The sequence below is a fragment of the Solanum verrucosum genome, unplaced genomic scaffold (assembly GCF_900185275.1).
Source record: "Solanum verrucosum unplaced genomic scaffold, falcon-dt-bn FXZP01000102.1, whole genome shotgun sequence".
Taxonomy (NCBI): domain Eukaryota; kingdom Viridiplantae; phylum Streptophyta; class Magnoliopsida; order Solanales; family Solanaceae; genus Solanum; species Solanum verrucosum.
This window is the reverse complement of record NW_026019930.1, coordinates 2,625,191-2,650,151: the sequence shown is the minus strand read 5'-3', so window position 1 is coordinate 2,650,151 and position 24,961 is coordinate 2,625,191. Positions and strand designations below refer to the sequence as shown.

At 36.8% G+C, this 24,961-nt stretch overlaps 2 protein-coding genes and 2 pseudogenes across 3 annotated transcripts; 2 read left to right on the top strand and 2 right to left on the bottom strand.

Moving 5' to 3' along the window:
- The first annotated feature begins 359 nt into the window (after positions 1-359).
- On the top strand, positions 360-2,381 carry LOC125832350 (protein SRG1-like; annotated as a pseudogene). The gene is made up of 4 exons (XR_007443223.1): positions 360-667; positions 742-989; positions 1,563-1,884; positions 1,991-2,381. The product of XR_007443223.1 is annotated as a protein SRG1-like (transcript).
- An 846-nt stretch (positions 2,382-3,227) lies between these two features.
- Positions 3,228-5,490, top strand: LOC125832361 (protein SRG1-like). The gene is made up of 4 exons (XM_049511507.1): positions 3,228-3,718; positions 3,803-4,050; positions 4,350-4,671; positions 5,004-5,490. The coding sequence occupies exons 1-4, from the start codon at positions 3,458-3,460 to the stop codon at positions 5,238-5,240; spliced, it is 1,068 nt and encodes a 355-aa protein (XP_049367464.1). The 5' UTR covers positions 3,228-3,457; the 3' UTR covers positions 5,241-5,490.
- Positions 5,491-5,934: 444 nt separating this feature from the next.
- LOC125831369 (pyrophosphate-energized vacuolar membrane proton pump-like) lies at positions 5,935-13,456 on the bottom strand (annotated as a pseudogene).
- Positions 13,021-23,548, bottom strand: LOC125832179 (protein REDUCED CHLOROPLAST COVERAGE 3). Its single transcript, XM_049511331.1, has 23 exons — positions 23,341-23,548; positions 23,190-23,251; positions 22,997-23,089; positions 22,773-22,845; positions 21,737-22,075; positions 21,581-21,645; positions 21,369-21,500; positions 20,891-20,932; positions 20,275-20,799; positions 19,690-19,844; positions 18,756-19,257; positions 18,551-18,613; positions 18,363-18,464; positions 17,956-18,261; positions 17,794-17,886; positions 17,606-17,707; positions 17,420-17,524; positions 16,880-17,013; positions 16,440-16,623; positions 16,193-16,324; positions 15,743-15,855; positions 15,575-15,653; positions 13,021-15,174 (listed from the first exon to the last, which is right to left on the bottom strand). The coding sequence occupies exons 1-23, from the start codon at positions 23,408-23,410 to the stop codon at positions 13,486-13,488; spliced, it is 5,160 nt and encodes a 1,719-aa protein (XP_049367288.1). The 5' UTR covers positions 23,411-23,548; the 3' UTR covers positions 13,021-13,485.
- Positions 23,549-24,961: the final 1,413 nt, after the last annotated feature.

The following is a 24,961-nucleotide window of genomic DNA, read 5'->3' as shown; positions in this document are numbered from 1 at the left end:
ACGGGTAGTTTTTGGATTAGCATGACTGCAGTCTGCAGGCCCCTCCACATGTGGGGACAGTTGCATTTGTCTTTCCTAGCTGTGTTGAACTAATCTTACGTTTGATCCTTATCTTCTGTTAAGAAACACTCCAACTCGTTTCTTGTATCTCGTGGACACCCAATACTGATGTGACATATAAATTTTAAAAGTGTCTAGATTATCATTTTTTGTAAGTTGGAGTGTTCAACAGACAGAGTGGAGACAAGTTGAGGTATCTAAATGTCCACTCTCAAAGTTGGAGTACTTACTTGCCAACTAAGGCCAAGTTAAGTGTCTGTATTATGCCTACATATAATGCTATCACTCTGGAACCTGAACTTCTAATTGGAAACCCATTGGATAGTGTTACTTGATCATAGCATAAGCATGGCTGCATATTCAGTTCCACCTGTAGAAGAGTTGCTGTCAAAAAGAGTTCAAGAAATGGTCCTTCATGGGGAGGAGCCACTACGACCTTATATTTGCAGAAGTGGTGAAGATGTTGATGAAAAAGAAGACATCATGGATACTTCTCCAATTCCTATAATATCTAAACCTCCTGTCTTCTTCACCAACATTAGATAACGAATGCGAACAAGAGTTGGAGAAACTTGGATCAGCTCTATCTTCTTGGGGATGTTTTCAGGTTTAGGACATTCCAAATACTCTATCTGAATTCTTTCTACTATGCAACTTTCTTGATATTCATTTGATGAGCAGGGAATAGCACATGGGATTTCAGCTTCTTTACTGGACAAGATCCGCCAAGTTTCAAGGGAATTCTTCAACCAGCCAATGGAAGAGAAGAACAAGTATGCTAAATCAGTTGTTGATTTCCAAGGTTATGGAGCTGATCCTGTTCCAGAACAAGGTCAGTTCCTTGATTGGTCTGATCGTCTCTTCCTCGAGGTGTTCCCTGAAGATGGAAGACAGTATAACCTCTGGCCACAAATCCCAATATCATTCAGGTTAATGGATAGTTGATCAGTTGCACTTTAGTAAGATAGCTAGAGTATTATAGTAACAGTCTATAGACAAGAATGATCTAGCAAGCTAATATTTAACTCTATTTTTACATTATTGTCACCTAAAATATCACTACAAGTAACCACCCAAAAGTAGACTGATTAGTAACCGGGAGAACAACACAGGTCACCTGCTACAAGTTAAAATGCATGAATAGTCTTTACACTGTCAATGTATATAAGTGAAGTCACGTATGCCTGCAAGGTGCCTGCTTTCTTGCTTAGTAGCTAAGGTTTCCGCCAAGTTCCAGTTTTCTGTCTCAGCACTCAGCTAATCATGTGTTGTACACAAATACTGTAAACTCAGAGACTGAACAGTATAAGCAACTAATAAGTGGTGAATCAGAAGTGACATGACATATGGTAAGTGGTAACATCATGGTTTTAATCATAGGCATGTTAGGCAGATTGCGCATTTTTTCAGCTAGCTCCATGAACAAATTTGAGTATTTTGTTATTCGTATTTAATGCTGGTTCACTCATACGCGTAGCTATCTGATTACATTTGTTGTGCAGAGAGGTCTTAGAAGATTATTCTGAGAAAATGATAAGGGTCACAGAAATTACCTCCAAAGCTATGGCAAAGTCGTTGAAGCTAGAAGAAAATTGCTTCTTGGAACAATTTGGAAAACAAGCACAACTGCATGCGCGGTTTAACTACTACTCGCCATGTCAGAGGCCTGATCTGGTTCTTGGCTTAAAACCCCATGCTGATGGAACAGGATACACAATTATTTTGCAAGATGAAGTAGGACTCCAAGTGCTTAAGGATGGCAAATGGTATACAGTACCAAAAAATCCTACAGCTCTGCTTGTTCTCATGGGTGATCAAATGGAGGTACATAGAAGTTCTCTTTTTTTCTCTATAAATATACATATACTCTATGGATTGCACATGTACTACTTGTAGTAATACGTTCCATTTTCCACAATGAAATTGGCAGATAATGAGCAATGGAATATTCAAGAGCCCGGTGCATAGGGTAGTGAGTAATTCAAGGAGGGATAGAATTTCTATCGCAATGTTCTACACGCCTGAATTAGGGAAAGAAATCAGACCAGAAGATGACTTAGTTAATGTGGACAGACCAAGGATATACAAGAAAGTGACAGATTATGCAGAAACTCACTGGAAGTTTTACCAGCGTGATATGAGAGCACTACACACTGCACACATTTAGAACTACTATCTATACATGTCTTCCTCATGTTGTTTGGGCATGGATAGAAAGTCTACAACTCCAATTTTGGCTTTACATTTGTTTCACCTCATGTTCGGAAGAAGAAGGCACCATTCTAATAAATGAATCATCCAATGATGATTTGGTTTGCAAATTGGAACTCTTTTATTTGAGCTCATTCTCTTTAATTTCCTTCAAGCATTCCAATATTAAGTTAGACAAGGATTCAGCAATAGAAAAAATGAACTAAAAAGGCATTGCACATTAGCTCAGGTTTTCTGCATACACGTTTAAAGTCTAAAATATCAAATCCATGAGGTCTTTGAAGAAAAAATATTCACAAATGTGTGCACAATAAGCACATTTAAAGGAAAAACCACAGTAGTAGCTCAGAAATTGTGACTTATTTCAATTGGCTTTGTTCCCTGTAACAGGTCCATGACGATAGACAACTGTCATACTATATGGTAGGACAAAAAAAAGTAGAATAAATCAACAAATATTCTTCTTTGAACTTTTGCCCATAAATAGATATTTGATTTTTCAAAAACTTTAGGCCACTCGCAACTGTACAAGATGGATTCACCATTAAATATTTAGTTTACTTTTTAACTATTAGTATAAATTTTTGGCTACAATTCCTTTTCCTCACAAATATCTCTTCCCAAGGGAAAATACAAGTATGAGAAGTTTTGGATGAACATGGCTGCAAGTCTGCAGGCGCCTCCACATGTAGGGACAATTGCATTTGTCTTTGCTAGCTGTGTGGAACTCATCTTACGTTCAATCCCTATCTTCTGTTTAGAAACACATATATAATGCATAATACATAAATAGACACTTTAATTTGGCTTCAGCCGGTAAGTAAACACTTCAACTTAAGAGAACACGTTTAGACATCTTAACTTGATCTCAAGTCTCAATTGACAACTAAACACTCCAATTCGTTTTCATTGTGTCTTGTGGACATCCACACTGATGTGACACATGAATCCGTGTCTAAATGAACATTTGTAAGTTAGAGTGTTTGACTGATAGAGTGGAGACGAGTTGAGGTGTCTGGTCTCAAAGTTGGAGTGCTTAATTACTTGCCAGCTAAGGTCAAAGTTTAAGTGTTGCTTATGTATATGCCTACTATATATAAATACTATCACCCTGGAACCTGAAGTCTAATTCATTAACTTCTTATTGGAAACCCACTGGATAGTGTAACTTGATCATAAAATTAGCATGGCTGCATATTCAGTTCCACCCTCAGAGGTGTTGCTGTCAAAAAGAGTTCAAGAAATGGTCCTTCATGGGGAGGAGCCACTAGGACCTTATATTTGCAGAAGTGGTGAAGATGATGATGAAAAAGAAGACATCATGGATACTTCTCCAATTCCTATAATTGATCTAAACCTCCTGTCTTCTTCAACAACATCAGATAATGAACGCGAAGAAGAGTTGGAGAAACTTGAATCAGCTCTATCTTCTTGGGGATGTTTTCAGGTTTAGGACATTTCAAATACTGTATCTGAATTCGTTCTACTCTGCAACTTTCTTGATATTCAAAGAGTTTTACTTGATGAGCAGGGAATAGGACATGGGATTCAAACTTCTTTCCTGGACAAAATCCGCCAAGTTTCAAGGGAATTCTTCAAACAGCCAATGGAAGAGAAGAACAAGTATGCTAAATCAGTTGATGATTTTCAAGGTTATGGAGCTGATCCTGTTCCGGAACAAGGTCAGTCTCTTGATTGGTCTGATCGTCTCTTCCTCGAGGTATTCCCTGAAGATAGAAGAGAGTATAACCTCTGGCCACAAATCCCAATATCATTCAGGTAAATGGACAGTTGATCAGTTGCACGTTATAAGATAGCTAGAGTACTGTAGTAACAGTCTATAGACAAAATGATCTAGCAAGTAATATTTGACTCTATAAGCAGCTAATTAGCAATGAATCCGAAGTGATATGACATGACATGACATGACATATGGTAACATCATGATTTCAAGCATAAGCATGTTAGACAATTTTCCAGCTAGCTCCTCCATAAACTAAAATTTGAATATTTTGCTTATTCGTTTTTAATGGTGATTCACTCATACTTGTAGCCATCTGATTACATTTGTTGTGCAGAGAGGTCTTAGAAGATTATTCTGAGAAAATGAAAATGGTCACAGAAATTACCTCTAAAGCTATGGCAAAGTCACTGAAGCTGGAAGAAAATTGCTTCTTGGAACAATTTGGAAAACAAGCACAACTTCATGCGCGGTTTAACTACTACTCGCCATGTCAGAGGCCTGATTTGGTTCTTGGCTTAAAACCCCATGCTGATGGAACAGGATACACAATTATTTTGCAAGATGAAGTAGGACTACAAGTGCTTAAGGATGGCAAATGGTATACAGTACCAAAAGATCCTACAGCTCTGTTTGTTCTCATGGGTGATCAAATGGAGGTACATAAACACTCTCTGTTATAAAAAGATACAAAAAAAATTGGTTTAAAAGCACCTAAAATAAGTCAATCTTATCAGGCTTAGTGTGTTTATTTATTCACTTCTTCAAATGTCGAAATAGCTTATTAAAAGTTCTGCTCACGCCACTGTGTCCCTTCCTTCCCGCCATACTACCATGATCACACCTGCAGTTGCTTAGTTTATGGCTCAATGTAACTATATATAGAAGTTTTTTTTTCTCTTCTTTTTTCCTATAAATATACATGTATTCTATGGATTGCACATGTACTACTTGTAGTGATACATTCCATTTTCCACAATAAAATTGACAGGTAATGAGCAATGGAATATTCAAGGGCCTGGTGCATAGGGTAGTGAGTAATTCAGAGAGGGATAGAATCTCTGTCGCAATGTTCTACACACCTGAATTAGGGAAAGAAATCGGACCAGAAGATGACTTAGTCAATATGGACAGACCAAGGATATACAAGAAAGTGACAGATTATGCAGAAACTCACTGGAAGTTTTACCAGCGTGGTTTGAGAGCACTACACACTGCACACATTTAGTACTACTATATATGTCTTCCACTGTTTTCTTTATGTTGTGTCGCGAAGAAGTTTTGGAGAGAGGTGGTAAGATGCAGGTTCAGGTTACCGAGTGACCCTAGATAGTAGGGTGTGGAGGACACATATTAGAGTAGAAGAGTACTAGATAGTATAGTGTTGTCTTTTTTAGGGTGGCTAGTGTTTGTGATGGTACTAGTTTATTTTTTTAATAATCTATCCTAGTATATTGTTTATGAAATTTCGATTATCATGTGATTTTATTGTTGTTTTGGCTACTTTTGCACTGTTCCTTGTTATTTGCTATATTCTCTTCATTGTCCCTTCTTCTTTATACCGAGAATTGTTGCACTTGAGCAAAGGGTCTTTAGATAACAGCCACTCTACCTCCATAAAGTAGTGGTAAGGTCTGCATACATACCCTCGCCAAATCTCACTTGTGGGATTTCATTGGGTATGTTTTGTTGCTCGGAAGAAAAAGGCACCATTCTAATAAATGAATCATCCAATGATTATTTGGTTTGCGAATTGGAACTCATTTATTTGAGCTCATTTTCTTTAATTTCCTTGAAGCATTCCAATAAATATTAAGTTAGACTAGGCTAAATAACAAGAAAATTGTAAAATACTAAGTGAGCAGAAAGAAAAAGACACAATGATAGTAACAAACCCACAACTACCAATGTAAGATATAAAAATGAAACCTTGCTTCATGTAACAAAATAAACGTACAATGATGTACTAAACATGGATAATGACGTTACAGACAACTAAAAGACTAGGTCTACCAAAGAAAACTAATTAACTAGGTGTGGTCGCCATCGTCATCTTCAAACTAAACCTGTGACTAGCTAAGAACTAATGAAGAAATCCCATGCTTATGGAAATTAGAGCAGAAAGATTGGTGAAGAATGGAAATACCATAGGGCTTGGTGAAGTGTCTTTCTACTTAGAAAATCTTGAAAAGTATACCGCCATGTGTTGCCAAGAATGGAGCAAAGACAAGCGACTCTACTGCCATCAGCTTGATTAGGATATTGAGTGATGGACCTGAAGTATCCTTCAGAGGATCACCAATGGTGACACCAATAACCGCAGCTTTGTGTGGTTCAGAACCCTTTGGGCCAAGGGTCCTTGCATGCTCCGAAGCATCAGCCTGGCACATACTCGGCAGTTAGCAGACTTGGAGTGTCTAGTAAAATATCAGTGCATAGATGTAATTTCTTTACCTCAATATACTTTTTGGCATTGTCCCATGCACCACCAGTGGTTGATGCAGATATTGCAATCTACAAAATGAGACAGATAGGAGCAGATTCTTACACCATATTCTTCCAAAAAGGAACTGTTCTGGAAAGGTAAACAACCAACTCGAACAGAAAATAAAATGTACAACGTTAAAGAGGGTTGAATCAATTATACCTGAACACCAGAAACCAAAGCACCGGCAAGAACACCAGAAAGAGTCTCCACTCCGAAGAAAATTCCAACTATGAGGGGCGTAAGCATGACCAGAGCACCTGGGGGAATCATTTCTTTAATAGATGCATCAGTCGAGATCTTAACACAAGTAGCGTAATCAGGCTTGGCAGGCCTTCCATGAGACCAGGGATGGTGTTAAATTGTCGGCGAACTTCCTCAACCATCTTCAGAGCTGCACTACCGACACTCTTCATGGTCATGGCAGAGAACCAGTAGGGAAGCATGGCACCAACAATCAAACCAATGAAGACCTCGGGGGTCAAGACATCGACTGTTGAAATTGAAGCCCGACTCACAAAAGCACCAAACAGGGCAAGGGGCACAAGTGCAGCGGATCCAGTGGCAAATCCCTAGGAATTAAAAAGTTCATACTAGGTTAGATAAAAGGAGAAATGTTGAACAAATTTAGCATTGTGAGAATGCAAATATGAAAATCAAATCATGATAAGTGTCTCAAAAAAAGTAATCTCAAATCCGATTGACCAAAAAGAAACGAAAGTACCAAATGCATCACTATGACAAAATTGTGATCTCTAAACAAATTTATTGCCATGCATTTGTGTAAATATGTGCAAGCAATATGTCTAAAATGGATCTAGAAACGGTCACAGAGAGGAAAGCAAAACAAATAAGATGCAACCTTTCCAATAGCAGTAGTGGTGTTTCCAGCAGCATCAAGGGCATCAGTTCTTTCACGGATCCGGTGGCTCATTCCAGCCATCTCAGCTATACCTCCAGCATTGTCACTGATAGGTCCATATGCATCAATGGCCAATCAGTAGCAATGGTACTCAACATTCCAAGAGCAGCAACAGCGATACCATACATGGCAGCAAAAGTAAAACTGACAAAGATAGCTATTGCAATGGCAAAGATAGGAATGATGACAGATTTGTAGCCAAGAGCAAGGCCAAAAATAACATTGGTTGCAGCTCCAGTCCTGCAGGAGTCAGCTACATCTTGGACAGGGCTGCAATAGAAACAAGGGGAGAACATACATAAGATGAAGTTACATCACTGTAACAAGTACATAAAATCACAGTATGAAGACAAACTACTAATCTAACCTGTAAGCATTGCTAGTGTAGTACTCCGTGACAAATCCAATGATAAGTCCAGCCCAAAGACCAATAGCCACACATAAAAACAGTTGCCTGTAGAATCACATACACTGATTGTTCAATAATAATTCTACTGAAAAGAGACAACCATACTGCGCAAAATTTAGAAGCCAAGCGAACAACAAAGGTCAAAACATAGAAAAGAAATGGAAATTGAAATGCATTACTTGACAAGACAGATTAGAAAATGCAAGCCCTGATCCAGCAAAATTTGGAAATTGGTGTCTAATCAAAAATTTTCAAAACAAAGAACTTGAAACTTACCAGTTCTTTACAACCTTTTGTGTGCCAAAATTGAAGATAGTAAAGGAAGATGGAAGGCAAGTCCAAGTCACAATTGCAATTCCCACTGTCATAAGAGCAGTTGAGATGATAAGCTGGTTCTTCAAGGCTGGTTCAATTTCCTTGACAGCCTTAATTTCGAAGAAGTCAGTTGCAAAAAGGGTGGTTATCAAACAAACAAGGATTCCCATAGAGCTTATGAGCAGGGGATAACACATTGCAGTGAAATCATGATCCATTCCAAAAGACGAGATGGAAGCCACAACAAGAGCAGCACAGGATGATTCCGCGTATGACCCAAAAAGATCAGAACCCATTCCAGCAATGTCCCCAACGTTATCACCAACATTGTCAGCAATCACCTGCAAAGACACGTAGAGTAAATATCAGACAAGTTCTCTTCTGGATATCAGAAGCTACACCAGAAGAAGTCGTGAGCTTACAGCAGGATTTCTGGGATCATCTTCTGGAATGTTCCTTTCAACCTTTCCAACAAGGTCACACCAACATCGGCAGCCTTGGTGTAAATGCCACCACCAACTCTACCAAAAAGAGCCATGGAAGATCCACCAAGCCCATAGCCAGTAATTGCCTCAAAAAGGCCCTCCCAGTCATCACCATAGTATAGCTTAAAGAGATTAATTGTAATATAAAGAACCAAGAGACCATTGGCAGCTAGGAGAAAACCCATTACTGCACCAGATCTGAATGCAGTAATAAAAGCTTTCCCGACTCCTTTTCTGGCTTCCAGAGTTGTCCTTGTGTTCGCATATGTTGCTATTTCCATCCCCAGGAAACCAGAAACAACTGAAGTGACAGCACCACGCAAGAAGGATATTGTGCTGAAGATGGCCGTAGCAAGGGCTGGCTTGCACATCTTCTCCTTGTTGTAAGTGCATGGCTGGCTCTTGGTGCTGAAGCCCTCAACAGTGCCAAGGAACACAAAGATCCAAGACTGCAAAAGCAACCATGAAGATACCCACGTACTGATATTCAGTGAAAAGGAAGGATGTTGCCCCTGCCACAATAAGCAAATCAATTAGTATTAGATACTAACTCAAAAGATTTCACGTCTAGCCAAGAGGATTTAATTTACACCAATGCCTATGAGTGAGTAAATAGGAAAAACAGGAGACAAAAGGAAGCTGCTGAAAAAAATAAGGGATACAAGGGAAAGACATTGAGATCAATGACGAATAGAATACTCCCTAGGCTACATCACATATAGAACTAGCATAAAAATACATAATATCACTTCTCCTCAGATAATCACGTTGGTTTACCTAATCAAGACAAGCATTATTGACCAGGGCATAAATATCTGAGGAACTGGCCCTTACATTTTTTTTAGTTTTTGAAGTGGCTGACTGCAATGACATGGAGTTGCCAGGGAATGAGTTGCCAGCAAATCATTAATACTTAACTACAATCATACAATAATCATTATATTGACTCGTGTGATATGGATAGACAGATAGCAGCATTGAGGCTGAGTCAACTATCAAGGTTTAACCCACCTTAAATGAGGATTTAACAATACTTAGGCTGAACCTGCTAAGAGAAGCAGACAAATAGCATAATGAACGGAAAAAAGGTAAATTTCAAGTCCAGACAATAGCACCAAGTCCACACCAACAAATGATGAAGCCTTTTTCTGAAAGATTTGGAGATAACAAACTGAATTGAAACAGAAATAACATCTATAGCATGTATTCCTACATGCTCAACCAACTTTAATAATTGACCAAGTTTCCGTGCCAAACCAAAGGATATGATTAATTTAGCAAAATGAATAGAAGAGACAAAACTATACAGCCACAACATTGTTCACTAGGACATAATACTAACGTGAACTAAGCAGCATTACCCCTACCTCGGGAGGTAGAGAGACTGGTTCCGAAAGACACTGTTGGCTCAAGTGGAGCTCCCTAAAAGACGAAATGAGCACACAAAGAACAGCTATTCACAACTATGGCTACAACATGATCTTTCAATAAACAAAAGGGATCTAAAAGAAAGTAACTTTCACCTTCGGAGATGGCATTCTGTATTTCGGCACACTTAACAACAACGTTTTGGTCATTGATACCTTCCTCTTCCTCAACTAAACTTTCGTTGAATCCATTATTCTTGTTGTTTCTCGGAGAACAACCTCCTGGTCAGGCGACAGTTTAACAAGCGAGACAAGGTACCATTGTACAAGAGAGAACACAATTCCGATAACGGCGCAAATCGGAATTACAATCTCTGTACCGAATTCCGACAACAATGCCGATCCCAATGTACCACTAACTAAGTCGCCGGAAACTGAAACCGCCGGCAGAAAAATAAAAAAGAAATAAAACTACTATAAATAGAAAGAGGGAAAATGGTAAATTAAGAGAAAACAGGATTTTATACGAGATTCGAGGATTTGAAGGAAGGTTAAGGTGTAACTCTCCTTACGATAGTTATAGTGAGACTGCGTTTTATAGCCGTCTGTTTATTACTCTAGAATCTAGATCGAGAGGATTATAATAAATAAAGAATTTAAGTACGTTTTGATTACTCTATTATTTATGGAATTATTATTTTCTATTTTACATTTTCTTATTATGATGATTATTTGATTTTTTTGTTATCTTGGACATGAAATCTATATCCAATTATCTTGGCTATTAATAAATAAACAATTCTTTGGTGCAAAATAAATAGACATTAAATATTATTTCGTTGCAATTTGGTCTAAATATCTTTATTCTTTTAATGTAGCGATTCCTCTCTTAAATAGGTTGTGTATTTAGATAAAATTAGGATTATTGTGCAGGTGTAAACATAAAACCTTGTGTAGGAAATTGAATTTGCAAGAAGAATGTTATAATTTTCTTTTTTACATATTTTTGAAAGAAAATACAAAATTATTAGGTTTGACGGTGATCAGTAATAAATATGAATGTAACGATTGATATTTTGAATGCCACGTTTCCGATTGTTATGATGGATAGATATAGCGGTGGTCGGTGGATGAAGGATAAGGTAATGACGTTATTGTTTTAAGTAAATACGCACAAAATATCTGATAAGTCATTTTAATCTCAATTAACTAAATAATAAAGTAGGAAGTAAGAAAACATATCACTTAATCATAATTAAATTATTCGATTCAAATTTTTAACAATTTTTAAACTAATTTGTTGAGGTTATACAGATGAATGAGTAAATAATGATATTTTTTTCTCTCATTAAATAAGATACGCATATCTTCCTTTTCAATTTTAATTCTTCCTCTCCTTCATACTCACTTTTTTTTTTCTTGATATTTTTTATGATTTCACTTTCTAATTTCAACACAACTTATCTGAATTAACTATTTCATTTTATCATGTTTGATTCATATATCGAAAAACAAGTTATTATGTTACATCCTTCTAACATAAAAGTTTTCGAGGATAAGTTACATAAGGTTTGAAACTTTATAAAGTTTAAAATCGCAATGTGAAAGATTCGTTTGAATCCAACCAACATGAATTTTTAGCTAAAATCACCTAATTTACCCACTACTCTTGAACTTCAAATTTCAATTGTATCAAATATTTCTTCTATTTTCAATTTTTCATTTTGTTATCGGGATAAAAATTTTGCATATTCATTATAAAATTATAATAAAATATTTCTTTTGTTTCATTTGGTAAAACATAATTAAGTCTCTATTAATTCTCTAAAATAACACATATTTGGGAATAATTTTTTTAATACATGATAACTAAATGAAAACGAAGAAAGTACTTCACAGGCGATAAATAAGATTGATTATGTTGCAAATGAACCAATTCAATAATTTGTATAATATCCTTGTGTTCCCTTTTACTAATTTAGTATTAAAAAAAACAAAAAATTCTTACTCGTCCATTATAATAAATTAAAAGAGATTTATTATTTCAATTTATTACTCTTAATCATTAAGTAAGTAGTAATCTTAGGAGGATCAAATAGCACCACTAAAAGTTGAAAGAAGAAAATTTATGAGATTTTTCGACACAAATTTAAATTAATCAGGCCAGAAAATACATATGCGAGCAGACCGTGATTAATCTTTCCATTTATTTGATTTTCTTCTTTTTTTTTCCGTTTAAATATAACTAAGGGGTAGGTAAGATCCAACTGGAAGTCAATAATTATGAAAGAAAAATCATTTTGGCCAGAAAATTTTATTAGAATTTGGCTAAAATGGTAAAACAACATATTACACATTATGTTATTTTATCTTTTTGAATATTTTTACCCTTGTACCTTTAATACTATCTTTTAATTAAAAAATGAAAAAAAGATCAATTTATTTTAAAATAAAAAGGATATTATAGACTTTTAAAATTTCTAACCAAATTCTAGCCAAATTTTCTGGTCATTTAGCATTACCCAATTGTGAAATCATTTTTATTGGAACTCGTGCATGCTATATGAATTTATAGTATCTTGATCAGGGCGTGAATACTTCTGAATTTCGATTTTAGTTTCATGGTAAGTGGTGAAGCATTTTTAAAAAATCGTGATACTTCACACGCTATTCTTCTCAAATTATCTTGTCGTAAATTTTCTTTTCCATGTATCTTAAGAATACTTCATCCGTTCCTAAATACTCCCTTTTATCCATTTCAAGTGAATTGTTGCTTCGGGGAGTATTGGCCATGAAATTCTTGCTTTTTTAACAACTATTTTGTAATTATAGAGGCATCACATGTACTTTTTAGTGTAACCAAAAAAACAATTGGCAAGGGAGTGGGTATCTACATAGGTTGGTGAGCTGGTTGAGATTCTACTTAGATCTTTTTCCCGAAAGAAAACAGATCAGAAAATGATATATGGTCCTATAAACTCAAAATTGTAAACGTCATTACAATATTATATATGACAGCAGAATCTTAGAACAACAAGTCAAAATAACTTAAGGAGATCAATTACCAGGAAACAAGAAGTATGATGGTATTTACTCAACAAATTATCACTTGTTTTCCTAAATTACAATAGCAGGGGAGGCTATTTCAGAAAGGGCGCCTTATTGAAACAAAAAAAAAAGGGGTACCTTATCCATATAAAGCTAGATGAACTTTACAATGGAGAAAGAAGCAAAGACTGCACAAAAAGGAAGTTGAATGAAACTCCTGGCTAACAAAAAATTGTACCTCCAGATCTGTTATCATTTTGATCCAATCTCTTTCCTCACCTCGTCTTTTATTTCGGGTGAACAAGATAAGCAACCTCCTCAGAGAAGAAATTATTAGTTGTCCTACTGCAGTTTATCTTCCACATTTCTACAGCGTCAACTGCCCATGGAGGTTGTCTGGAGATGAAGCACATTCTAGTTGAGATCACTTTTCTCAATATACTTAAGCACAGACAGACTGCTGACTGTACAAACCATTTATTCCATGGGCAAATTGCCGCTTGTTTCTTCTTCGCCTTGCAACAGGCAAAAAACCCTCTCCATCCTCATGCTTATTTTTATTTACATCAACTGTCTTTGGCCCGCTATATTTATTTGCTTCTATTGGAAGCTCCTTTTTCCCTTCACTTCCACCATGCAATTTAGTTGCACTATCTGCACTTGCTTTGGCAGAGCTAACTAAGAACTCAGACTTCTTTGTACTAACTGGAAATTCACTAGCAACATCTGAATTATTCTGTTTCGACTTCACAATGAAGCTATTTTGTATTTGCCTAGCTAGCTCTTCCCTGTCAGCATGTGAACTACTTTTTGTTGATCTACCATTTTTAACATTAACTGTAGCCTTTTTATCAAGCTTCTCCTCTGCTGAAACTATTGTGACAGAATTATTCAACCTTGTGGAAGAATCAGCATCAATAGCCACTTTTGAATCTTCACTTGCAGCAGTAGTTGGCTTTGTATTTCTTGGAACAAACTCAGGTGCATGTGGATTCATGATTCTTGGATAATCGTAACTGTTTATTTCAGCAGCAGGCTTTTGGTACTTCACATATCCGTTTTTCATGCTAGCATAGCTTGTCCTGGGGTACAAAGGTGATCTGGGACCACAAGGAACTCTCTCAGCAATTGATGGAAATCCCACTGGTTCAGTAAGCATGCCTTGGCTGGCTCTAACATCATAGACACTAGTGACAGCAGCAGAAATCAACATATGAGTCAAATGGTAGGCACCTGGATTGAATGGTTCAGCAGCAGCAGATAGCTTGCTCCCATTTCGTCGTAAACATTTTTCCTCACTACTTGAACATGAAACATCTTCAGACTCCAGGGAAGATTTATCCGACTCAGATCCACTTATCTGGACTTCATCTTCATGGATCCCATGTCTGTCTCGATCATTAGCAGGTGTAGCCTCTGTGGTCACTGAGTGCCTTCCATCTTCTTCTGATGTTTCAGTTGGACTAACGCAGATCTGGGAATCAGTTTTATCCTCATTTAATTCTTCTACTTTCTCCAATAAAGGCTTTAGAACCGTACCTGGTGGCGACACTGCTACTTCTTTGTATGATAAGGATTTTGAGGCCATGGTAGCAAGAGAGGCAGGAGGAGATGGAACAGTGACATTTGATGTGCGAGAAATTTCGGCAACAGTCATTTTAGCTGCGAGTTTGGTTGACTTTTCAGAAGAAGTGAAGCTGGAAGCCTTTAGTTGCTTTGCAGGAGAAAGTTCTCCTAAACCATTCTTAGATACCACTTTTTGTCCCTGCGAAGTAACTTCTTTCCTGGAACTGTTGTCTCGAGGGAAAAGGTATTCCAAGTTTGTCTTGATCTTGGCAAGACCAGGTTGCCTTCGGTTGAACATCTTGCCACTGCCATGCCCCATCCGTGTTTTTGAATTTGCTTCTTGCCAACCTTCATCAGAGCTTGTTTCGTGTATTATTTCCACTGGTTCCTCATTATTAGTGATATTAATGCGTTCAACTTCTTGAGTAGCGACTCTTTCTACGGCATCTTCTTTCTTTTTAACTTCTACTATGGTCACGGGATTTTCTGTAACATCATGATTGATGGGATTGTTACTTCTTTCATCATGCTGTCCTTTTTGAGATTGATCATCTACTGGCAACACCTAAGAGGCCATAAACAAGGAAAGAGTCACAGCGTCAATTGGCAGCTTCAGAAAGGAACAATAATAAGTAACTCAAAATGACCACAGCCAAAATTACCCCTTCCCTCCTCAAAAAGGAGGTTTCCCAGGATATGTGTTTTCACAGTCACCTAAATACCTGACATGGGGTTAAGGATCATGTGCTGAAGTGCAGCAGGACAGATTTTCCCCATTAGACGAGCTCAATATCATTTCTCTGTTTGATGGTCTAAATAACTTAAGGTGAGATTTTGTACTAGGACTAACTCCTAAGTACATACAGAAAGTTAGCGGCTCTCTTTTTAGAGTTCTTTTCAATGTAACAAGTTTCAGTGAATTCAAGAGTATGAAGTATACACTACCATGCTGAGTGATAAACTACCTTTGAACGTCGTTTCCTCTGCTCTTCTATGGTCTTTGAACCCTGGCCAGGACTAATGTAATCCAGTAGGTCTGACACACTACATCAAAAAGTAAGGAGTTTTGGTTCCTTAGACGCAAGCAAGATAGTTCAAGCCCCAGTAACACCAGTTCAAAATAGTTTCAATACCTGAGATGACCTTTGCTAGCAATGGATGCATCTAGTCTCGGAGCTCCTGTTCTTGCAGCTTCTTGCTGCTCTAAGGCCTTCGATTCAAAGTATTCAAGCCATGCAGCAGCATCCTACATATATATTGCATATGTAACTCTCCAACTTTAAAATACAGCAACAGATTGGTGATTATTAAGAAGACCCAAGTCATTTATTATCTTCTATCAAGGACCTCATTATTACTGGGAAAATGCCCAATGTAACAAAAATAAAAATCATATGTTATTTGCTGAATACATTTAAAAAAGAAAGCACCACCATGCAGGGAGAGAGATACAGAGATTTATCTGCAGTGTCATCATCTTTTAACTGTTGAAGCATTCCGGAAAAGACTGAGATGTGAAATACATGCTAGAGCCATAGTGGTAACTAGTAGAGAGGGAAATCAGGCATTAGATTTGTACACACCTGAGTGCGGAGATCATCTGCTCCTAATTTTGCTTGAAGAATCTGCAATGTAGTTTGTTCATGTTGCACACTCAGTGAATATGCTTCCATGAGAGAAAGAGCTATGGCTATGGCATGATAGCTGGCAGCAGTCTGTCCGAGGCAGCAACAGAGTTAACAAAAGATGTCAGAAAGTAAAGAATATTTTCACAAGCACCTAATTTAATAAAAGGATGATGTTGGAATATGAGAACTGAGAGAGAAAAACCTGTATATGATCTACTCCCAACAATCTTTGGTTGCATTTAAGGGCTTCGTGTAGATATCTAAGAGCAATATGTACATTTCCCATGCCCTCTTCCATCATAGCCACATTTATATATGTGGCAGCTGTGTTTGGGTGAGATAGTCCACATGTAAAGTGAAGAAGAAATAAAGCACGGTTGACATACCTGGAAATCAATAATGAATTTGCTTCAGTTATCAATGTAAATAAGAAAAATAAATTAACAGCTGAACATAGTAGGACCAGTCAAGACTTCAACAAGAATGAAAAGGGAATGTGAGAGACCAGACGGAGAAATCTTCTGAGTCCTAAAATTACAATTTGCAAAGCTCAACAAATTTGGAATCAAAAGGTCGAGCAAGACACATAACTCTTAGTTTCAAAATATGACCAACAAGAAAAGAGAATCTTTTCTCACTCACTTTAGAGCCAACTCAATGTGTTGGAGACGATAGTAGAATACAGAAAGATCCCCATAACTTTTCATTGTATCTGGATGGTCAAGTCCTAGCTCCCTCTCATTGATATCCAATGCCTTCTGTTGATAAATCGTTGCCTAAACAAGAATAATAATCATTCAGAAAGATTATTATCATATATTCTGCAATTATGTATATCCAAGGAGTCTGCATTTCGTTTATAGGTGGATGCCAATGCAATGGTGTGTGGCGGAATACACAATTGAAAAAAAAATCCAAAAAGCTGACTGCAGGAGCTTGCATGATTGCAAAAAGAAAACATAGATGTTTAGGAATACTTCCAAAATTGTCTGTCGAACATCAATATGCAAGCATGCCTAAGATATTTCTTCCTCGACTCATTAGCTACTCTTATTAAATTTAGGAACTTGATTCTGGAAATAGATAATTAACGAGCAAGATATGAAAATAAGGAGAAACAAGACTAGTTTAATGTTGCATGCCACTTCATACATCAAAGCCAATCGCTAAAGTTTATGTTACCTGATTGAAATCTCCGGTGTGATAAAGGACAACAGCGAGGAGGCTATATGCACTTGCAGTGGCACGGTGATAGGGGCCACATACAGCTATCATTTTTGCCAGGGCCTTCAAGTAAATACAAAAGCAAGTAAAGTAATGGAATGAACTTCACAGTGTGCGCATGTACTTTTATTTTATAATTTGTACCTTTGTTCCAAACATTACAGCATCTTCCAACTTCCCTTTGTCAAGAGCAACCTTGGATGATTCTAGTAAAGTTCGTCCATCAGCAGAAGAGCATCCAACATGCTGAAAAGCAGATAGTAATTAAATGAACCTTGCATTTCCAGTATTTTTCACATTCAAAAGGAAGCAGAAGAGACAGAAACGCTTACTTTACACAAAGGCACTACACTGATAACATCACTTTTACTGAAGGGGTATGGGCATTCCATATCATAATCTTTTGGAACCAACTCTAATCCAACCTGAACCAAAAACACATGTCATTAACTTTGAATGGTAAATTTTAATTAATGCAGCCAAGCTTGTAGTACCTTATGACAAAGCCCGCGGAGGACCGTCAATTTCCTCAACTGTTGGAATTCATCTTTTAATGTCCAACCAAATCTTTCAACCAGAAATTTCCTCAACCATTGCATCTTGAGAATGTGGTTTTCATCACTCTCTTGTGTGGGAGAAGACCCGAACAAGAAATTTAAGGATGAGGCTATAGCAGCTGACAAGTTGGCCACATTGTCAACGGAGGCAATGACAGCTCTAAGTACATGCTTGAAAGCTCGAGTAACCATCTCATGAATACAAAGAGACTGTATATGAGGAAGCTTCTCTGCTTGTTCAACCTGGATTACACAATGACATCAGGCTCATCAGAAGACATCAACAAGTTTCAATTCCGGACAAACAAACAAAGCCTGAGACAGATGAAGTAAATAAATCTTACCACATGACCAAGAGAACGCATTTGTAATCCTCTTAAATGCATGAAATCGGTAAGGGTGCGTCCATCAACTGGAGAAAGTTCCAACGATGCAAAGTCTGTAACCTAAATAGAATTAGAGATTAGTTTTTCTCTTCATGTATTTCAAAATTTCATTTCATTACCGAAATACATCCGAAACTTTGAATTACCAGCTTCGGGAGAGCAACTTCCTCATAATACTTGTGTGCCATTTCGACAAGTTCATCCACTGACTGTAACAAGAAGCATAGTTATCAGTTAACTGTGAGCTATAATATTAAAGACTGATTAAACAAGATATAGCTACTTCCTCAACAATTTTCATCAAAATAATAGTATAAAAATATGTTCCAAAATAACAACTGTTCTATTGACCTTCAGATGTAGATCCATCCCACTTTCTTTCAAACGAAGGTAAGCTTCTCGAGAGATAAATCTCCTCCATTCAACTTCACACTTTGGATTGCCATTACTTAATTCCGTCGAGCCACTTTCTGTGTTCAGAGTGATGGCTGTCACATCATCTGCTTCATTGTCATCCATGGAACTAACATTACCTGGTCTCTTTTCCCGCTTTTTGAGCATTTTAAACTGCTTTCCAAGTCCCTTAACTATGGGTTCAGCCTTACCATCATTCCTAACTGTGTCTTCTGCTGGTTTTCCCTGCTTTTGTAGATGTTGAACCCAACAAGAACCAAGTTCCCATCTGATGGACCCTTTGGATTTATCATCCATCCCCTTTAACTTACTCAAACCATCCTTAATGATTTTATAAACCAAAGACATTGAATTTGCAGAGTCTTTCAAATCAGACGGGGGCAATTGACCACCTCCAGAAAAACCAGCAGTCACTGGCTTGTGGAGCAGAAGGCGCAAGCTGGAAAAGGTTAAAACTCAGAATTAGAAGCAAGCATCTTGTGAGACAAAAAGAAAAAAATTTAACAATTTAGTCCTAAAGAAGAGTGCATCCTCAACAAAAAGATCCCTTGGATCTACACATTGATATCACTGACCAATGTAAATTCTCATTCACAAACTCAATTTTGAATATTGACATTGTTGACCAATGTGACTTGTGATTCCCAATCAAACTCTTTAACATGTTGTTGGTTCCCAACTTATATGAAGTATCATCTTCATACATGCACCAACAGTTATCAAAGAAAGAGGAAACATGCATAAATGCTTGATTGTGGTAACATGTTCAACAAAAGACCTCTACTTAAGTACATTCTTACACACAAAATTCTTAGTCGTCCAATAACCATCCATATAAAAGTTCATCTAGGTTTATTGCATTTTGTCAAACCTGTTGATGTTGAGTGCATTGGCTCCCCCATCTGGTTGGTCATCGATTTTGATATCGTGAGGCAGACTCTTATCCACCTGAATGTCACCAACAACTTTCACAATTGCCATGTAACCACAATGTTTCACAACCACCATGCTCAATGAGGATGTGTCCTGTCCAATCAAACATATCCTTTCAACTTCCAGAATTGAAATGATTGGTGACAGAGAAAAGATAGGAGAGTATTTTTTAAAAAAAAAGATTATACATAAGGGGGAGGAGAAGGAGAAATGAGGGGATTATAAGGTGGGGAATCAAACCCCACCAACAAGGTGAACGTTCAAGAACCAATTGACATCATGGAAGTTACAGATATTACCCAAGTCAAAAATAATGCACACCATGGAAACAGCAGCGGAAGAAAAGGGAAGGGGGGGGGGGGGGGGGGAATGTTCCAGAAGGTGAAAAGACTTAAACCCGCCACCCCCTTCCCCTGGGTGGGTCATGTGTCTACTTGTAAATAAAGGAGAAAAGGCAAATCATACAACAACTATATAAGGGTTTTACAAGTTCAAATCTTTCTTCAGGAAGCTTGTTACTTACATGTATGACAACACTTTCATCAGCAGTTACTCCTTTAATTAAATTTCTTTGAGCAACATCCTCAGCAGATACATTAGAATCTGTACTGTCGATTACTTTAACTTCTTTCAGGCTAGCCTCCCCGAAATCTCTTTTAACTACAATAGACAAGTCACCAATGCAATCCTCAGAGAGTACTGAACCCAGAGCACAATTTGAGGTATCCCTCGAAGTAGAATCCATGACTTGGTATATGGCCGAGACAGCTTTAAAAATAGAGACGTCGAGGAAAAGATTATGAAGCAAAAAAGCCTTTCGATCCCGAACCACCCTCTCCTCCTCGGTTTTGCAAGGAAGTTTTGCCAGTACTGCAAAATCTGTGGCCCATGATCTATGATCATGCTCTCCATTCCTTCCCTGACCTCCACCATTGCCACCCCAACTCTCATCTTCCACTGGAAGGGGAATGAAGTTTGATGCAGAATCAACAATGGATGGAGGGACAAGCCATGTGTTGGTGCGGAAACCATATGGAAGATTACCAAACTGAAAACAACCAACAGAGCAGAAAAATATGCACACAGTTAATACCACCTCATTTTCCCTTGATGCTTATTTGCAATAAACAAGATGTCACCTTGTTATGTTCTGTAAAGGCCTTCATCAAGGATTCATATGCCTGCAAAGTAAAATATCAAGCTTTTATTCAACAAACAAATAATTTATACAGAATAAACATAACAAATTTGAAGCAATTGGTATCAATTGTCTCAGTTGGTACTGATAATCAAGCAGACAAAAAAAAGGGCATGATTTTTCTTGTATTTTCCGCCTCTTTTATACATGTTGTGCATGTTATCATTATCAATCAAATAGAGTGGTGTCTTGCCATTAGATACCATTGATGAACCAGCTTTCCTGTTCATACTTGTAGTCTTTTACAAAGTAACTGCTGTCACAAAGAAAATAATGGCACATATATGGCAAATGCGATCATAATTAGTGTGATTAAGTTTAATTAGTGAATAAAGAACTTGATGCACATAAAATATTTGCAAATTATACGAATGATGCTGGCAAGAATGGACATATATTGAGGCTATGAAGGTACTTACATTAGCAAAAGCTTGGCTGAGCTGTTGCAGAAGATCAACCAAGCAATGGCTTCGCATAAGTGGCTTCCCCAAAGTGTAGAAACCTTTTGCTGCTGCAGCCACTTGCAATGTCTTTCCATTGCATATCTTAATCTGCAGAGAATTTTTGCATCATCAAAATCTTCAACAATCTAGAACAACAAATGCAAAACCAAAATTTTAAAAAAAAGTACCTGTAATTCAAAATAGTCGCCATCTCGCCTTGTTTTAGCATTGTTACAATCCACTCTTTTCAAACCTGAAATAGCTCAATTAGAAGAAATGCACCATAAATTCTACAGTATTCCAGATTGAAATTTGGAAAAATCGAAAGGGAGAAGAATACGCACTCAGTATAGGCGGAGAGAGGTGAGAGAAAGAGAAGAACTCGTAGAAATCAGAGAGCTTAGGAATTGGATGAATCGCCACCATTTCATTCTCCTCCTGCACCGCCGGAGCTGACGGCTCCAATGTAGGTGCCACTCCATCTGACGGCGAAGCTGGTCGGCTTGAAGCATTTCGCTGCGCCTTGAGCTTCTTAGCCCGAGATTCCGAACCGACGCCGCCGGCAGCGGCGGAGGCAGTGGTGGATTTTCCGGCCTTGGGCTTAGCGAAGCGGGTAGTGCAAGCGACGATGTCGAGTAACCTCCGGACATGATCCACCACCTGAGACTCCTCCGTGTAGTCCTCTGAGAAGTTAGTGGCATTTTTGTTAATAACAAAGCAATTTCGGGCAATGCGCAAAATATCAAAACTCTTCGCGCGCGGAGGAATTAAAATCTTTTAACTACTTACAAATAATTTTTTTTAAAAAAATTATATTATAAGCTAATTTTTCGGCGCAAACACATATGAAGTTATTGATTAAATACATCGCGCTGAAAATTGTGAATGAATTTTCGATGATTTTGCATGGGACCATCAGACAGAATACATATTGATGCTATGAAAAAAAAATCAGAAGTAGTACAACAACATTAAACAAGGAACGAAGATACTCTCTGCTGGCTCTTGAAACAGATACCACACAGCCTTTTTTTTTTTTTTCCTTTTTCTGTTTATATTAATTGTGGGGATGTTAGGTGAAGCTTTTATATTTGACGGTAATTGTGAGATTTTAATAAATTAATTATTCTAATTAGTGACTTGTTAACACCGATGCCATTGGTTTAAACAAAACAAAACTTCTTAAGAAATAAATTGGGCTGGTGAGTATAATTAAGACTAAAGAGTGTCCATTTAATATGAGTCAAGTAAAATGAACAGTGTTTATAGTTAAATATTTATATTTAAGAAATAAACTTTTAAATATAAATATTTTGAATTCATTTGAATCAGGTGATGTTATAGCTCCATCCCTAAAAACATGTACAAATTTAAACCTACCTTCAACCATTCTCAGCAAACATGGCTTGAGAGTCGCAATATCTAACTTGTCATTTAGTTTTGGTCCCTTCACCTGTTCAAACCACCATCACTTTTCCATATTAACACACTTCTTATTTTGAATAAATTAAAATCTAAATAAACAAAACCAAAAATTAACCAACTGAGCTAACTTCCAAAATATACAAAGAGACAGAGGAAAAAATCATCAATTTTGAACTAACCTCATGAGACAAAGAATAGTTGGTAAAATGACATGTTTCAACATTGGCAGATAGTAGCTTCGTTACATCCAGTATCTTGTCCGTCGATATGCCCTTCAACAAATTCAATTTTAGTCGGCGTTTAGACATAAAAATTGAATTCCGAAAAATTATAACAATTTTATTTTCAATTGAATTTTGAATTCATCAATACCTTGAGAACAACTTGAGTTTCATAGGGAGTGATGATAGTTATGTCAAGAACACTCGGAATCACTGCAAAGAAACCAAAAACTAAAATGTTAATACCAGACACAAATGAATTGAAAAACAAAAAACAAAAAAAATTGAAACATGTATTGAACCTTTCTCTTCTTTCTTCTTTTTGTCAGTTTTAGCTCTGTTTCCTTTTCCCCTGCCTGATCTTGGTGCCATGAACCTTCAACAACCAAATTCCCCAAAAGTACTGAAATTGAATGAACCAAAAATTCTAAAAAAACTTCAATTTATTTGATGCATATCAAATGAAATGGTTGTTGTAGTGAATGAGCAATGAGCATGCAATAGATAGAGAAAAACAGAGGGATTGAAAAGTGGAGGAGAGAATGAAAGAGGAAGAGGAAGACTAAATAGTATTGAGAAAGTTTTAGATAGCTTTAGAAGATAGATAAAGCAGTGAAAGGAAATCTAGTGAAAGGTTTTGAAACAAAGATGATAGGATAAGGTGTGGGGGTTTTTTTTTGGGTTTACCCAAATTACACTATACTATTACTTTTTTTCTTTAGATTTTCAATTTTCGTACTGAAAAATTTCGTATTAGAGGTAAAGCGCTAGAACTCAAATATCAATTCTTTAAATTAAGAATGAAGGGATACTTACTATGTTAGTAATGATTTTTTTTGGAATTCTTTCAATTTCAATAGTGACTTCACCTTTGGCTGCTTAAATGGAGATGAATTATTGTGATAATAATATTAGAGAGTTTAGAGAGGATTTTTTTTGTTTTAATGTAATGTGTGGGGTGTTGGGTGTGTTGTGAAGAGATGGCAGTCCAAATTTAACCGTGAATTTAAGACGCATACAAAATTGGTGGACCAGATCACCGTTGGTTTGACGACACGTGGCATCCTCTTGATGGGTGTCCCCTCCTTTGCCGTTTTTCTTGTTTTTTCATATTTTGGCAGCTTTTAATTATTTTCTCTAACCTATTAGGAGCAATTTCTGAGACCACAATTTTGTCGCTGTTATTTCACTAATGAATTTTTGTTTTCTTAATGAATTTAGGTTTTAAATATTGATATGTAAGAACAAAAACTTACAATCAAATATAATTCTCCATTCAATATGGAAGAGTGAGGGGCCATTGGATCCCGTTATAATCATATAACTGATGATCTTAATATATATGTAAAATTAATTAGTTCATACGATCATCATATAAATATGTGTTAGTATATTGATTTTATATATATTTGATAATTTTATTTGAGGAAGTGGTGCTTCTACCGTAATACATTTATTTTTGATGGTGTCTCCCATCATCTTCAATTTTTTGGTCCAGCTTTACTCTTTACCCGTGTATGGACGGAGCAAGGTGTGCAAAGGAATTTACTCAAACTCTTTCATCGAAAAACTAAATTGTATATATAAATTAAAAATTATTTTTATGTATATATTAAATTTCTTTAATTTATTCATATATCTATTTATTTATATTTTGAATTTCTTTAATAAAGATTCTGACACGACTCTATCGACAATTTCGAGGTTGTAATAGATGTGGGGTATGTGCTGGATGTATTAAGAGAGTGTCACGAAAAACATACTTAGGAGAGTAATCATTTTCAAACGAAGATTCCAGCAGTGTGTCCACAAAGTTCACGTTTTATGTAGTAATTATTAGTCCTTGTTTTGTAGTAGTCATTACTGCAATATTTTTCAGTTCATTTTATGAAAAAAATAAATCAACAAGGACTCACGAAAAAT